The sequence below is a fragment of the Plectrocnemia conspersa genome, unplaced genomic scaffold, assembly GCF_051122295.1.
Source record: "Plectrocnemia conspersa isolate PC_06_02 unplaced genomic scaffold, ASM5112229v1 ptg000014l, whole genome shotgun sequence".
Lineage (NCBI taxonomy): Eukaryota > Metazoa > Arthropoda > Insecta > Trichoptera > Polycentropodidae > Plectrocnemia > Plectrocnemia conspersa.
This window is the reverse complement of record NW_028277178.1, coordinates 30,303,042-30,322,000: the sequence shown is the minus strand read 5'-3', so window position 1 is coordinate 30,322,000 and position 18,959 is coordinate 30,303,042. Positions and strand designations below refer to the sequence as shown.

Here is an 18,959-nt window from a genome sequence, read left to right as displayed (position 1 = left end):
GAGATAACAGACCTCAGAAAAAGTATCCTTGGATGTAGTAAATATGCGCTGTTTATATCTATATATATGAGCGTGACAAGTAGGTTATATTAAAGGGTTAAATAAATTAGATTTTGGTTGAATCTGTAGATAATTCATCGCGCAGGAGCCTCTTGACTGATTAGTGTTTTGACACGTTTCGAAACGCATTTTAACCACATGGTTGCTCGGTAACGTCATGATCGTGACGCAGTTAGACATTTTGACAGTTCATCGATCATCCCTATGATGACGTGTAACATTTTTGTGTATGCGTCAAAAAAATCGATGAGATAACCTTTTTATTTTATGAGTGTGTTTTGCTGCCAATTTTTATATATATTTGAAGGGCTCTCGTAGCATTATATAGTAATTATAAATAAAGCTTCGGTTTTATTGAGTTTATGAATAACAACAATACGCTAGTAGTAATGTACATATATTAAAATAAAATTTTGCGAAAAATAAATGCATAAAATCATTTACAATACAGTGAATTTTTATTAAAAAATAATTTTAATTCAATCATTTTAATTGTTTAGTTTTGGTACATAGAAAAAATTAAATTTATAGAAAATTTGACATATTTATGTTCTAAGATTTAGAACATATTTTATTTATTAAAAAAATATTTAATAAGTGTTTTCTATTTTTAGAATAAATTCTAATATTTAAATATTTTTAGTTCTACTATTCAAATAGCTTATATTATTAAATAATTAGAAACTCTATTCAACCAAATTTACAAAATATTTCACAAAAAAATATTGTATAATTACTTTCCGATTTTTCGTTCAGAAGCAGATTATATAATTTACATATCAGAGAAACTATCAATCGGGTAAATACTTAAGAAAACATAAAAAATCAAATAATATGATTCTTAAGCAACATAAACTAATAATATCAAATCGTAAATTTTATTATTAAAGTAATATTTAACCTAAAATAATAAAGATATATATGTTCTTAATATCACATATTCTAAAAAACTATGAAATAAGAATTACTTATATTTGACTGAATTTCCTTGAAAAAAATTAAAAGTTAGTTTTAATTGGCTTATAGAATAAATCAAATACATAAATCAGTCAAAAGCTTTTGGATCAACTTTAGTACGATTATTTAATAAAATGAAATGTTTGGTAATTCATTTAGGTTAAAATAATTTAGTTTTATTTATTTAACTAAATAAATTAAATGATTATTTTCTAAAAATGCACATTAAGTATCACTAGTAAATCATAATGTATAGTTTATTAAAATTTCTATAAGCTATTTAGTATTTTTACTACACCTGAACTATTTCACATTATGTGTGAATTAAAAAAATATAATGCTCAATATAAAAACGAAAAAAAGAATAGGTAACATATAATTAAATTTTTAGAAACGCATAAGTTTGCATTTTTTATTTGTGAATTTCGTGTTTTGTGTTTAAAACTGATATCAAACGTTCAGATTTATTGACAAAAGCTGAGATAGGACAAACAATAAATTTGATTGTCAAGATCAAAAGGAAATAACATTAAATGTAAATTAAAGTATTTTATTACTTGATATATAAAAAATGTGTTTATAAACAAAATATATGTCTTTAATTATTTTTTAGAATAATATAAAGTTAAAGTAAAGCATATTAAAAAAACATAACTAAGCATTTAAGAAGTTTACACAAAACCATAAATTCATGTCCTGTTAGAATCTGTTTTAATTGAATTACATTTGATAAGAAAACTAATGTCTGGGCTAAATATCTAAATATATATTTCTTGTACTTTTTTATTGCAACTATTATCTGTATATATTTTTTATTATTATTTTCATATGCTTTAAAATTACAACATAGAAGATAAACTAATTCTATATATCTACTTAAATATAATATATACTATAGATATTGTATATTTAGTCAACTGAATTCAGAAATATTTGTATATACACATATACATTTTTAATCATTATAACTATTGGTAATAAGTCGTTCACTGTTAGTCACTAATATTTTGTTGTTCACAAAATATGTAAATAAATATTAAGAAATTATACTTAACTATGTAATTTTTTGATTATTTCAAAAAATAATTAAGAGAAGGCTTTGAATTAAGTAACGAATTTTAGAGATATTAATTTTAGGATTTCTAATATATTTTTTTTTCAAGCATTTCTTAATTTAATGGTTTATTACACCTATATTAAAATTTAATATTTCTATATGTTTTAACATGCAGATAAATGACTCACATCTACTATATAAAAGATAAAACGATTTACAATTATTTTCTATTCAGTACAAAATATGGATATTTTCAGCTAATTTTATTCATAAGCAATAATTTATATTTACATATTTTCAATCAATAACATTTTCTTTGATTAATCGTCAATTTTTGATATTTATAAAATATATGAATAAATATTTAGAAATTAAACTAAAATATTTATGATAGACTTAATTAACTAAAACACTCATATAGAAAAGTCTATTGATAAAGATGATTGATCTCATGTTTATATTTATTTTTGATTTTCTATTACAAATAGACTATTATGACTTAATATGTATCTTTAATGCTTTATTATGGTCATAAAATACGACATACTGTAATTTTTTGTAGTTAATTAGTGGTTTATGGTTGATGTATATATATGATATTAAATAATAATATTCATGGATGTTTAAACATGCCTAAAAATGACTCAAATCTACGATATAGTAGATAAAATTTTTTTTTAGAAATATTCAGATAATTTTCGACTATTATCTATGTGAATAAAAATCTGAAAAAAAATAATCAAAATATTTCTAATTGATTTATTATTTAAAACACTGATTAAAATATGGCAATTGATAACGTAAATAATTTAAAATAAGCAATCCTGAATTTTTCATAGCTATATGAAAAGTTGTATATGATTCTGCATAGCTACTTAAGTAATAATAATTAATATTACTACGTGTAAATAATCATTGCGCTCTATTATTTTTATAAATTTCTAAAAATTGTAAAACATTATATAGAGTTAAAATTAATTAAAATATTAAGTCTTTTAATAATTGACTATATTTTATTAAATAAACTTAGCCTTTCAAGCTTTAGGAATTTATTGGATATTTTTTTTATGGATCTATTGCTTGAAATCCAAAAAAATAAGTAAAATATTTAGTTTGCCTAATTAATACTGATACTTATTTATATAATATTATATAATATATTGTATATTAATCTTAAGACTAAATCATATCATAATAGTTAATAGTAAAAATATGTATATATGGTAAAAGAAATAAATAAGGGAAAATTTGGTTTATATAATAAAATATATCTTTAAATTTATATATTCTTTAAAATAATCAATTGCTTTAACAATTGTAAAAACTACGATATAAATAAATCTTGAATATATAATATTTTTACTTACAAAAGCGACTTTATTATTGATTAAAAATGTATTAAGACACTTTTAATTTTTTATATAAAGAAGAGTCAAAAATTATAGTATATATTTGGCCATTTTATATTCCGCATTTATTAAAAAATGTGAAATATCTTTATATATATTTATGTATAAATATATTCAGAGTGTATGTATGCTCAATGTTGAAAGCTTTGTTCAGTATATTACGTAATATAACCAAGCATAAAAATCAAATTTAAATTCGTCCATGAAACTGCTCGGACTTCTCTTTAATTAATTAAACTTTTCTCTTGGCCAATTATATAAAACAACTCTGCGCACATTTTTCCAACGACGGTTTCAAAAAACTTAGTCGGTGAATTTCTTTCTTAGGCTTCGTTAACGAGAAACGTTGATTCTGAGCGTAGCAAGCACGTGGACCATTTACTGCTACCGTTGAACGCTAAGGTTATATGCCAAGTTTAAGAGGGTTCACTAACCAATAGGTGTCAGCTCATCCACGGTGACTTGATAAGGTGCCTCAATAAACTTGGGAGAGTGGTCGTTGACATCTTCAACGTACACGGTCACCGAGAGAAAGGCCGATATCTGTAAAAAAAAATATTGAAAAATATTTTAGCTACAAGCTACATTTTAATATGTATAGGTTGCTAGGAAAATAATTAAAAATAATTCAATCAAAATAAATATTAAAACATATTTGTTGTATGAGTTTAAAACGTATGGTAAAGCAGCAGAAGTTGCTGTTAAACTAACTTAAAAAAATCTTTGATCAGTATATTTTTAATTAGATTGATTAATATTTATTTCAAAATAATGATATAAAGGTTATAAAATAAAATATTATTCGAGAAAAGCAGATTGAATGGACGTGCAAATAAAATTCACTACAAATTTAACGCGTTTTTATTGTTCAAAAACAAATTATAGATTGTTGCAAATGATAAGTTGTATCTTTTGAATGGTGTCCAATAATGTCGTCGGAGGATTGTGGGCGTCTATTGGAAAATTGCTCTCGAGAGAAAAGCTTTCAGTGCCCAATGGAACCAAAGGGCTCTCTAGGCTACTATGTAATGTAAATAAACCTTGTACGAAAAATCTTTTCATTTTTTCAACGCCCATGAAGAATATTGTCATGTAAGCATAACATAACTTAGTCCTAATGGCGTAACCGTAATAAGAAAATAATAGAAAAGGGTAAAAATATTACGGACGAAATTATTCTTTATGTTGTTAATTAGCAATTTACGTAATTCATTGCGCTGTATAAAAATACACATAATAGTAAAAATGAGCATCTTATATATAATATATATAAATTAAAATATATACAATTTAATAAATATATTCAAGACTCAAACCATTCGCTTTATTTTAATAATAGTCAAGATACTCACCATATCATCGCCATCAGCAAAGTCGCAACCCATTCGAAACTTCAATACATTTTGCGGACTATCTTGGTCTACTAAGGTTTCTAAACTCTGCGCTAAAACCACAGAGACGTGTGTCCTATTCAGATCTCTATATGTAAAAAATTGCGCATCTTCTTCTTTATCCACTGGTTGTAAACTTAGATTTTTTCTAAAAAAAATAAACAGATGTCTCTATTAATAAGTTCAACGGATAACTGGATCAAAAAACAACGCCCCAATTTTCTATTCAATGAAAGCATAGAATTGAATTGTTGGCCTGATAAAACTGATGCCCTTGAGTAAAGTTTGTAGTGTAATCAAAAATTAAAGACGGAGGAAGCGATCAACTTAATTTTCTGCAGAATTGCTAGTTTCATTCGTGTTCTGGATATCAAAGTGTGTGGTGGTACACGATTCATGCAATTATTGACACTGGGGTTTGAAGTCAAGAACAGTTATCTGTACGCCGGTTGCAAACCGGTATCTGCAACATCTCTATATTAGATGTACTGTAGACTGAATAATTGAACAGGAGATCCCTTAATTATTTACTGATACTCATGTTGGTATGTATACCTTGGATGTACTTCAAGTTGTAGAACTTCTCCGCCTACTTTGAGGTTCTCTGGTATCCTGACGAACCTCAGGTATTCTCCATATGGATAAAACTGACATCCTGTAAAGATAATTTCGTATTAGAAATAAAATTCATGATTATAATATATTATTATATTTATAATGACACAAATAAAGAGATGTTTCGCATAAAGGTCACATAATTAATCATATAAAAAACTGATTAATAAACGCTGACTTTAATTACATATTTAGTTCTATTATATATTAGCAATATTTTTGGTGAAATTCATAATTTACATTATAATTTTTTTACAAATTTTTTGACTATGATAATGGCATGTTAAAAAAACATCCCATTGAATGCCTCTCCATATTTATTATTACAAATTCTAATTTATTTTATATTATACAAATTTATTGGTTTACATTTTGGCAAAACAAATACATTTTTAAAGAACTAAGGTTTTTAATCGATTTATGATAGCTATAAAATAAATATTCATGCATTGTTTTGCTACTTAAATATTGTGCAATAGATAGCAAAGTCAATGGTTGTTTTTCTTTTAATTTTCATTTTATAAATATATTTATAGTATTTCATTAAATTAAATTTCATTCTGGCCAAATTTAGAGAGGTCCATTTTTAGAATCCACGTCAAAATCAATAAAAACGTGCCGTCGCGGTCGCATTAAAAATGATCGGTTATCTATCGTTCATAATAAGACTTTTTTTATACAATATTACGATTTAAGATAAGTAAAATACCAATGAAGCAATTCTAAACCGAGTTTTACCTAATAGAAGAGCGCAAAAAACAATTATCTCTTCTCAGAAGTCAACAATTCACGTCAAAAGCAATAAAATCAAATGCTCTACTTAACCCATCCTTCTCAAATGACGCTCTGCTATTATTTTTTTATAAGAATATTTATAAGGGACAACCTAATAATTCCTGGTTTAGAATCAGGGACGTCATTTCAGTTTGGTGAGGGGGGGGGGGTAGGGAGCAAAAGTTCGCCAGTCAATGGTCGTTTTTTATTATTTCAATTTTATTATAATTCATTAAATGACATTCATTTTTTTGGCCAAATTTAAGGATTGCCAAATGCCCTAAATAACAGGTACTTCAATAAATTTATTAAAATAATTTTCTGCAATCAATTTGTATAAATATTATTTTAAAATAATATTGCTATTAAAGCATATACATACATATATCATTTGTCGAATATGCGAGCGATGCAATAGGCCGACCAATTTCTGCATCTCTGAATCGCCAGAGACGTTTCAAATAAAGAGTATAACTGATTTAACACTTTAAAGACAATTACACGCATCAAGCACAGACGAGCACACGATTTGAGAATATTTCAATTTAATTATAATTCATTGAATGACATGCATTTTTCTGGCCAAATTTTAGGATTGGCAAATGCCCTTACCTGCTCCCCCCCCAAATACCAGGTACGTCATTAAATTTATTAAAATAATTTTTTACTATCTATTTTGTATAAATATTGATTTAAAATAATATTACTATTTAAGCGTGTATATATATCGTTTGTCAAATATGCTAGCGATGCAATAGGCCAACCAATTCCTGCATCTCTGATTCGCCAGAGACGTTTCGAATAAAGAGTATAACGGATTTAACCCTTCAAAGACACAGACAAGCACATGATTTGAGACGGTAGAAAAAATATATGATAGCATATAAGATATATTTATTAAAAAACGATAGAAAACACAAAATTCATAAAACTTCAACAGTCATTATTATAAGTAAGAGCTTGAAACTCAACATTAAATTAGTAAATTGTGTTTAATGCATAATATTAAACATGAAAAATGTATTTTAAAAATATTTATAAAAGTAAAAGTACAGGTGAAAATTTTCAGAAAAACCTTATCATACAATTGGATGCACTGTTCAATTTTTAAATCAAATCTTTGGGACATAAAATGTGAAATTGTAATACAGTGCTAAATTACCTTAATAATTAATACCATATTTTTGATATTTAATTATAAATGGAATGGAGAAAGCGTATGCTTTTAATTTTTATATATTAAAAAATATATTTATATTATAATTTATTTCGCTATTTTAAAATTCCTATCAAGTGGCATATTATATGCATTAGATAATAACCTCAATATTAATAACCACTTTAAAAGTGTAACTCATTTTTTTTAACATAAAATATAATGCTCGTCAAGCGTATAATTTCATGTCTATTTGCAGAGCTCTGAACCAAATCGTAACCTCGAATTATTTAGTGGACCAAAAAATATTATTCAATTATAAAATAGGTCGAACATGCATATTTATATAAATTCCAATCAAATACTGACAATCCTGGGTCATTGACAGAAAAAAAGCGACGGGAACTACTGATTAAATTCTAAACGAATACAATAGTTTTCAATGGCTTATTATGCAATCGCATTAGAATAGGAACTAATCGAAAAACGGTAGTTTAATAAATGTATTTAAAACGAAGGTGATTTCTCACACTGTATTTTTAATAATACAAGCAAAATTAATTCAAGGCAGTACTTATTAATTAAGGTACATATAATTTTGAAAGTGAATATTTTAACTCGGATATTTGTATGCAAATTTTAATTTGTTCGAAAATGCAATCTAATGTCGTTATGTCACGTTTATATAACATGCGTTACTTTGTCTTAATAAAATATAATTATATGTTGTATCGTGTGTTGTACAAAATCGGTAAATAAGGTATTAGAAGGGAACAAATATTCGTGAGATGTGTGCTATAAGTTGAGAAATAAGTATGTGGTACATTTATCACGTTGCATCATTTCAAAAAAGGAAATATTGATCAAAGATTGTACGTGCGTAGTTTAAAATGATTAATAAGCGACTAAGTCTTGCAAAAAACGCATCAATTGTAAGTCGAAAGTGTAGAGCTAATGGCGAATAATTTATCGCTATCTGAAGGTTGATTGAAAGATGAATAGAAATTTATGGGTTAGCAAAAAATGCATTTTTTAAACATAAATATATATTGTGAGGCTTATCATTACACAATAATTGATAGGTGTATTTTTTTTTATTTAAAATTGGTTGTAAATTCCATTTCATCACCTGTGTGTATAAAAAGTAATGCCGATGTATTACATGTGTCAGATATACATTATGGTTTTTTTATGAATAATTCAGGGCACTAAAGTTAAATTTATTCTTAGCATTAGAAAAAACAGCAGTTTCATTCATAAAAGCCGCTTGCAGGTTAGAAAAAACTCCTCCTGACAGCAAAGATTTTGTGAATCAAAGATAATATTTTGCTTTAGATAAGAAATTTAAATTTGGAGTTTGGCAGCTTTATTAAATAAATTCTATTAAGAGCTAATTATTCATCAGTACGCAGCAAATACTTTAACTCAAGATTTGATTGAGATAACCAGAGAGCCATTCTGTCAGCCTACGATAATCTACGTGGACCATTTTATGGTATAAATCCAAAATCTAATAAATATCTGTATGATTCATATAAATTTTGAACCAATAAACCTAATAAGTTGCACATAGGTAACTTCTAAATATAAATCTAGTACAGATTTTAACGTATATAAGGTAATACATCAGGTTACACCAGATCGTGTAAGCATAATTAGAATTTCATCAAAAAATTTAAGTAATGTAGATCAGTTTAAAATTACTCCATATTACTTATTTTTTACAGGAAAATTTATCAACTTTCAATATATAATGTAATATAAAGATGAGTTATAATATAAAACAATTATCAGGTTTATCCGTAATTAAATGTGTTTTAAGTTACTCTAAAAAAAATACTAATTGAGTCAAACATATTTGAACTTTAGTTGATCTTAAAGGTTAATGTTTTTCTTTGAGTATTTAACGTTTATCAGTAATTAAACGTGTCTTAAGTCACTCTAAGAAAACATAAAAATTCTGACAGAAGTCAATTTAATTTTAAGGCAAAATTATTTGAACTTTAATCGATCTTAAAGGTCAATGTTTTCTTTTGAGTTTTTGTTTTTGTGGATGTATTAAATTATAGATTATGAATTAAAGTCATTTGTAACAGGTTCAGGTATAGTTTTAATTTCAAAATGATCATAGTCGAACTTTAATTTATATTAATAGTAGTTTCAATGTTGTAATTCAATCATTAAGCAATTTAATATAACTAAGGGGAGCAAATAAAATGTTTATTTACGATTAAATATTATTATTTCTTTAATCTGAAGTCAATTTACTTTTGACAATATTTTCCTACGAAAATTATGCAATTTAAATGTTAGTGGTAATAAAATATTCATTATCTTAAGTAAATTTAAAAAAATAAAGGCAATAACATTAAATGGATAACAAATTGATCACAACATATATGTTTTTTAATAAAATTTATATTTAAAAAAAAAATATTAAAGCCTATTTAAAAAATCAAGTGTATTCATAAATTATGAAAAAAATTCGCGAAACTTAAATTTCTTATTTAAATAAAAATATGGAATCAGAAAAATATCGACATTTTCAGTATTTATAATATAATGAGTAATATAGCATTAGAATTATAAATATAAAAATAATATTCTTAGACAGTATTTAGTTATAATAAAAAATGTTAAATTAAATAATCATATTTTAAGCATAAAAATGTAAGCCTCGTAATTTATAGAAAATATTTGGGTAATAGTTTGTAAAAAAAACCAAAGTATATAATGTGAATATAATATACATGTTAAACGTTATCAAAATGATTTTTAATATTTTAAGTTTATAAATCCTGAAGAGTAGTATGTAAATATTAAAATTTCTGAGTTGTCTAAAATTTAGGTGCGTATTTATAAATATTTAATAAGTCATGTTTTTTTTTATTTAATTGAGACGTATTCATATTTATGTTTAGTAAAACGTATATCAATTTATTATAATATAGATTGTTTAAATAAAAAAATGTAATGTATGTCATGGATTGTTAAGCTAATAATAATGTCTACAAACAATCAATCAATTCGGTACTTTCCAGTCAATTTCTAGTCAGTTAGTCTATTCGCTTCTTAAAAGGTGTTATAGAAAATGGTATAATCGTGCAAAATAAGTAAACCAGCACCTATGAACGACCTTGTATGTCTACATAATATATAATTTACAACAAATTAAATATGTAACAGAAAGAACCAGCGCACAGAGCGCATGTACTCTGTTTACACACGTACATCCACGCTTTAAAAAGTTGCGTTTAACGCATTGAAAATGTGTATTGTGGTGGGTAAAAACGGGTCACGCATCTTTCCCACGATTTGGTTTCGTTTTCAAACGTTTTGGGCGATAACAGTCGAGTTTGCTGACGATACTGCTTGCTACGAATGCGCTTTCGCAACTCGCAACGCGACTATGGGAATCGAACCAATTGCTTTAGGACAAAACGATGGCAATTGTTGCACCAGACGTCAAATATTCGTATGACTTGTATAGATAGATATGTGTGCATTTCGATGGTAAGAACTGGTTGATCGATGTATCGAGGCACTAACGGTCGAAACTGGGTTTACGGATTCAGAGTATGGCGAGAAAAATATGGTAATCTAGTTTCGACTTGTGCCAGATGAGGTTTAACGGCGCGATTTTTTTTACGTAATTTCTCTCTCAAAAGAATTGCAATTTATTACGTGTAACAAACTATTGTTTATTTTCAACATGAAATATAGTATTTAAAAAAAATGTTAAATAAATTTGCTACTGAAAATTCTGAAATTTCTGAAATTTCTCAATAAAATATATTTTTTTGAAAAAATACCTCACAAATGACTGCAATTCCTAAACCCAAAATGAGCAATTAAAATTTATGTAGCGACTAATCAGTTTAATGAGTCTGGTAAAAAATATTTAATAAATAATTCACACACGTTGCGAATAAGTTTTAATCAGGGAACAATTTGTATTTTTAAGAAGCACTTTTCTGCATTAAAACGCTACTTCAGATATGTCACTAAGCTCCCAAACCTTTACTTTATAAATTTTGAGAAAGCGTAAAACACGTGCATCATATAAAATAAATTATAAACCTAAATTATATAGGCTAGATGACAGATATATAGGAATTTAAAAAATATTGTATTGTATCCAGTTAGCTGTAATAAGCATTGAAAAATATCAAACAGAAAATACTTCTTAAAAATAAATTCTTTCTCCTATTGATTTTAATTAATAATATACTTTAAAATCACCAGAAGCAAAAATAAATTATAGTCGACGATGAGACATTAACAAAATTCGTTATGCTGATGACACAGAAATATTTGCTGAGAATATGGACGACTTTTAGAGATGAATAAAAAGTGTATAAGTTAAAAAAAGCCCATGAATAATTATCGATGAAAAAATATGGTCAAAAAACAAACAAATTAGTAAGATTAAAATTAGACGTAAAAATAATTGAGAAAAAGCATTTCAAAATGGCAAAATAAACCATTATAAAGAGCTTAAAGTCTACATTGAACCTCTAAAACCGAGTCTTTAAAATTTAAGACTGATCTCACAACAAACACTTAGATCTTTAGACAAGAATAAAATTCTTAAATGGCTTCTCTACTACGTGTTATTGTATGTATGCAAAACCTGGATTTAAAAAATAAATACAATTAAAAACCGGAAACAAAAAAGGACCTAAGTGCATTTTTTAGATTTTGCAAAACATCGGTTTTTGTCAATATTTACACAATATAACATAAAACTGTATTATTTTGAATATATTAATAAAAAAACACACATGTATATATCTATTTGCGCAAAAATAAAATTATTGGTATTAAACTATTAATCGAATAAAATTGCTTAAAATTCATCTAATGTAGAAAGTCTTATGTTCCAGTGTGATAACCTTAAATAAGGTGTAAGTGCTGATTCACGATTTTGGGGACTTTTTAAAATATTTTTGAACATTGATGAAATATATTTCTGGCATATAACCGATTTTAGATTTTTTGGCACTCAGGTCTTTGATTATTTCTGGTATTCAATTAATATACTGGAAGCAATTGAAATGTAGCTTTATATGTTTAAGCTAGAAGTTAAATGTACTTAACCCTTTAAACGCCAGCAACTTTTTAGTGAGTCATATATTATTTCTCTTCACGCGTCAGTACTTTCTAAAAATTAATATAAAATATTTGGTTTACTGATTAATGAAGTTAGTACAAAAATATTTAATAATAAAAAAAAAATGTAAATAATTCATTTACTTGTTTAAAAAAATATTCAATAAGTGACTCACCAGTGAGTCACTCTTTTTTATCTACGCGCGATCAAAAACAATATTGTGAAAAAGATACACATTACTACAAGCGATATGATGCTAAAAAATTCTTTCGGTGCAATTATCGGTTTTAACATAGCTAGCTGTTCGTTGTTAATATGACACGTTACCAAGTGAAGTCATGACAAAATCTTTTCTTTTGAGACAGTCGAGTATTCCATATAAAAATACATACGAAACCGTTTCACTAGCAGGTAGCAAAACCCAAAAAAATACGCAATACTTGTGACTATATAATTGGTCTTATAAGAAAAGAACGGCGGTTTTAGTTACGGGCAAAATTAACTTTGATTTGTAGAGAATATATAAATAAACATAGAAAAAACGCCATCTTGAGAATATCACTCATCATTTCAATTAAAATTAAGTTCACATCAGTGGAATTTACACCAAATCGACGCAAACGAATCTGTACGACCCTAAGCCTTTAAGAAAATACTATCAAATTACGGGAAAGTGTAGCCAAGCAGTCTTTGCACTTTATTTCTTCGATTTGGTTTAGCCCAGTCGTCAGATTTCTGTCGCCAATAATTAACCTGAGCTTTATCTACATTTTTAAGCGAATTATATCGGAGCACAGAAAAAGGAAAACAGTCTTTTTACCTTATTCGCTAGATTTAGCAAGATAAAATCAATTACCTTTGAGTCACCAGACTTGAGCTTCTTTTATATGCAATATAGACGCAATTATTAACATTGCTATTGCACTGTAAATAAACTGCTTCATTTGATTCTGCCAAAATATAAAAATTAATTTTATTAATTTTATTTCGAAAAAATCAATTATTTGTACGTTAAATTAATTGTATTGCCTTACTTGTATGAAATATGAATATAAATATAATACTTAAAATTTCATTTCTTCTGCGAATAAATGTAGTTTGCAGAATAAGATGATCTATCGATCGATCTTCAATATAAATTTTAAACATGTAAGCTTTACACTATTTTTGTTTTTTCACACTAATTTGTTACTTTATTATTAACGTAACTATGCATTTGAAATATGATATGTAACCATGGCTTTTTATTAATAATCGTTAAATTTAATTTGTTAGTTCTTTTGTTTCATCGTTATTTGTAAGCTGTAAAATTGAAAACTAGTTTAAAATTGTGAAAATTGCATATTGATCGCCTCTGCAATCTTATTAATATGTATGTATATATATTTAAATATTTACGTTATTACAGTTATGTTGTTTTATATCAAATTAGTGTTATAAATTTGACAATTAAAGCTTCTAAAATTGCTGGAAAATATTGGCAAATATTTTTTACCTTGTGTAACGATGATAACAATTACGTATATATTATTAAAAAAAAAACATTTTTCGTAAAGTTTCTTACAATATCTCATTTTTATATGCTTTTTGTAATATTCATATTATATTAATTAATTTAAAAATAATATTTAAAAATATCATGATACTTTATACATTTGCAACATATGTTAGGCTTTAATCTTAAATTCTAATTATTTTTTTAAGTAGAAACTGTTGATACAAACATTTTTTATAAAATCATTTTAAGTGTTTTAATTCATAATTTACGTGCTATTACTGCACAATACAATTTTAAAAGATAGAAAAGATAAATTGATCATTATATAAAATTTCAAGCTGGTTTATCTAAAAATCTGTAAACTAAAAATGAGCAAAAAATTGCAGTGAAAAAAATTAAAAATACGAAAACTGCGTACCCGAAAATTAAAATTAAAATATCTGAAAATTTTAGCAAACAATCAGTATTTTATTTTAGTATATTTTTGTGCTTCCTTGTACAAAAGCATAGATATTTTAAATACACAATACTAGTTTATAACCATTTCTATTAATGTTATATTATCTTTAACTATAATTAAATTTCCGGAAAATACATAAACCTTTAACAAAAGTTAGAATTAGAAAAAACATGTGCTTAGTGATGTTTATAATCTGATTAGGGATGTATACATTGTCACGTATTATTATCTTAAATTTAAAAGTTATGTTTAATATATGTTTTTGTATAATTATATTTTATTATATATTGTCTATAGTAATTGTTAATTGTTTCAGTTTTCATAAGGTGCGAAATTTTTATTTACAAATTTAATGTGTGAAATTTTTGTTCCCCCATTTGTGCGAAACCTAAGCGCTTTTTTATTTTTACAGAATTTTTATTCAATATTTTGGAAATCGCATCAGTTTTCACTGAAGACCAAAAATTCAACTCATAGAAATTCAAGATGAATGCTTAGTTAAACTAGAATGGATTATCAAGGTAAGAGCAACTGTTTTTTTTTTGGGTTTTGAAAGCTTGTTTTTTCCGATTCGGCGTAGCTCTGTTTGGTGCGAGTTTAGCCGAACCCTTGTAATTTCAAGTCAGAAGCGATGTGCTAATTCTATTCTTAAGTTCTAAAAGGGATTAGGTACGGCAATGTTCTGACTTATATACCATCCAAAAAATAGGAGTCTAGAAAAATTGATCACTCACAATTCAACGGCAGCAATTAATCGCTAGCAATTTACCGTCGCTTTAATTAATTGCACAAATAATTTATACCTCAAAAATTGTCGCTTACATATTTTACCATCTAGAAACAATGAGATATGTTTTAAAAACTCGCTTATTCATTGGTTGATTGGTGTGGCAAGTCTATTTTATTTTAATAAGACGTATTTCAGGAGTCTTAAACATTTCAAATTGGTTTATATGTGTCATATTTTTTAACATATTATGGTTTAATAAATTAAAGTGATTTACGGTCTTGAATTATATTAATTAACCATATTATTAGACTCAAAGGTTTATGTCCCCTTTAGGTTCCTAATACTAGCGATTTTAATGATCCGCGGTGAAAGGGTGCTGTTCTTAAAAATGTTTATGAAACTCAATTTAAAAGTTGCGATACATCCATTTGCTGTTTAAGCACAAGCCAAACCTAAATAAATTAATCTAATGGAAGTTAAAATATTAAAACTTTCATTAGGTTAGATTTGGGTTTGAACAACAAATGGACGTGAAGTTATATTTTAAATAATATTAACACAATTTTATTAACAAGGCCAGTAAATATGTATCAAATAATATATTTATAATTACACTGGGCAATATTAGTGAAACTGTATTTATTCACTGCGTGGATTTAAAAAATAACCGTATAGGAAAAAAAAATTTAAAATCATTAATAAATTTATATAAATTATATGAATTGCCTGTTAAAATAATATTCTAGCGTTCATTTGTAGGTTATAAAATTATTTATGCGATTAATTGACGCAAAGGTTAACTGCTAGCGATTAATTGCTGGTGGCGAATTGTGGGCGATACATTTTCTGGAGTCCATCGTCTTTAATATTTAGATTAATGCTGATAATTCAAGGTGCTACCAGACTCTTCGTTTTTATTTGTTACACATCTTATCAGATGTATTTGACTTATGTTTCGTAAAAGTTTTAGGGATTTTTTAAGTAGAGTTTGATGCAAGTGCTTTAGCAATAATAATATTAGGTAATCCCGAAATGAATATCGTTTTTTCAATTTAAGTTTTAAGGCCATTGATGCCTCGGAAGGCTTTTTGTTGTTGCTGTGTCGATGCATATCTGAACTCCGCATTCTGATATTAAAAAAAATGATCCATAAATTTTGCGATGACAAAATCATTATAAAGTGTAACAATTAATACAAAATTTCTTTAAAAAATCGACATTTAAGCCCACTAAAACATTTTTAAAGAAGTGAATGAATAATTAGATATCCGTCAATGTCAAAGATGGTATGAAAAAATTCTAACGGAATGTCTTGACTACAGAAATAAAAGCAAATCCTTTTGAAATTATTTATCAGCTGACCAAAAAACTAACATTTTTACTTAACAGTGTGTTATTTTAAAGGTTCTGAATCAAGGTGTATGAATTTTACACAAATTGAACAAAAAATCAAGTCGGTTGGTATCGAAATATCTCAAGAGCTTCTTGTTCTTGAATCAGTGTCGCATTTTCTTGCTCATTTAATAACCAGAGATGAGAAATAGGTGTTGAAGAAGAACAATAATTATAGTAGACTGTGGTTTTACAAAGGTCAAGTAGTAAAACCTACTTCAAGGACCAGGATCACTTCAAAAATGTATTTTTTTTGTAGGGTGGAATTGCGAATAATTGCAAAATTGACTTTCGGTAAAATCAATAAACTTAACTGAAAGATTTTATCTCATCCACCTTATACCATGACCTTCCCCTTTCTGACTACCATTAATTTTGATTGATGCAATATTTCCTAGAAGAAAAAAGTTAAAAATGTTAAACATTTTATTTTAATAAAATTAAGAATTGATTCAGAGGTGGAAAAATGATATATATTGAAAAGAAAGTTTTATTTTAAATTATTAAAATAAACAATAATTTTTTTTTCACGTAGAAATGCTGAACTGTTTTTAAGTTTCAATACTATTCAATTCTAAAAATATTCTAAGAACACTAGTCTTTTATTTTCACGATCCTTTTAACAATTCTTTAAAAAAATAATTTTGTTGCTACGATTATTGCTGGGTTCAATATTTCAGCTATCTACAACGAATGAATTTAAAACTTGCAGTAAGCAATCTTGCGCCATTCTATAAAAAGTTTATAAAATCAATTTATCGATTTAGGAGATGATGGACCGTTTGACAAGATAATGAAAGAGTAAAAAGTGTTTAACTTCATCTGTATTACACAGCACAAGTGTCTATCAAGATTGATTACGTTGCAAAACTATTTAAATCCCTAAAAACAGGTTAACTGTTAAAGCATTGAACACGTGCGATTAAGGCAATGATTCTGACTAGTACATGAGAATGAATTTGTATCTTAGAACTCCACTGAGCATTTTTTTAAATTTATAATTTGCCTTATCTTTAATTATATAGAATTGAGGTAGATTGAGCTATATGTATTATATGTATGTATATACATACATGCATTCGCTCATTGATGCGAATTAAGGAAGTTGTACAAGATCAGTTATAGTACAACGAACCAGTTACGGTTCTTAGTGTTTTTTTAAAACACAGTCAAGCCTATGATAACTAGTTATGAGATTCATGCGGCATTATGCAATAAATTGCATCCGATTTGCATTAATTGTGCATCAAGGAAAGTTCAATAAACTTTTCAAAACAAAACGCATGAATGAATCGACTATCATAGTTATGATTTTTTCAGTATTTATTCACTTGAAATAATTATAACGTAGAGAAGATACGCTCAAGAAAACATAATCCATTAAGCATAAAATTCAAACGATTTCAGCGGCTTTCACTTTCGGATGACTTTTATGCAACCGAAATGTAACCGAACGATGAAGAAAATCAATCTGTATAATTGTCGGCTCGGTTAACGACTTCTTCTGCTAATGCATTAGTGGTACCATTATGCTGATTAATCGATTTATTTGTGGTCATTTTTGACGTCTTGCATTAGTATTCTATTGAGTAACAATTGCAACATAATCATCTGTTGTACATTTAGAGCAAAGAATATATCAATCTGTGGTATAAGATGTACGGTCAGCTCAATTGTACAGATTATGTAATATTCAAATTAAATTTCATATGGTGCATTACTATTAAAAATAAAATGACTTATCATTAAGTGTGAAAGTCATATAATTAATAAATTATATTTTAAACAGTAAAATAAAAAAAATAATCAAAACCCACTTTCAATTATTAATGAGCTGATTATCAGGTTTTGCCGGTATCCAAATATAATTCCAAATTCTAATGAGATTCACAGTGATATGGTTAAATTGAAGATGATATTATCTGTCTATTTAAAAATAAATATACGAGAAAGTAAATAAAAAAATATCTTGTCAGTTTGTCAGCTTGTCAAAACAGTATTTTTAATTCTGAATTAGCTTATCTTTTAATTTTTTTATATGGTGCTTGTTAATAAAATATCATCACGAAGAAACACTGCATAATTTTAAAGTCGTGCTTTTTCAATATTATTTTACCGGTACTAATTTAATAAACGTGAAATAATGAAACCTTTTTAAAGTATCGCTGTCGATGTCGCATTATAACATGTTTTTCAACCTTTCTCCGGTTAAAGACTCGATCTTGAGATGCTGCATGTCGTGTTAAAGAATTCTCCCGTGAGATTTTTGATGTGTGCCGTGAAAAAATGACATTGTACGCCATTGTATTTTGCGATAAAATTTGCGGAATTGTAGTACGTGTCGAAA

At 26.4% G+C, this 18,959-nt stretch overlaps 1 protein-coding gene across 1 annotated transcript in view; it reads right to left on the bottom strand.

The window, feature by feature from the left end:
- Positions 1 to 18,959, bottom strand: part of Cad89D (cadherin 89D) — a 65,637-nt gene that overhangs the window by 26,166 nt on the left and 20,512 nt on the right. The window contains exons 3-5 of the mRNA XM_088204079.1: positions 5,430 to 5,529; positions 4,836 to 5,022; positions 3,918 to 4,026 (exon numbers count right to left, since the gene is read on the bottom strand). Of these exons, the coding sequence (XP_088060205.1) occupies positions 3,918 to 4,026; positions 4,836 to 5,022; positions 5,430 to 5,529 (396 nt within the window). The remainder of the gene's footprint in view (positions 1 to 3,917; positions 4,027 to 4,835; positions 5,023 to 5,429; positions 5,530 to 18,959) is intronic.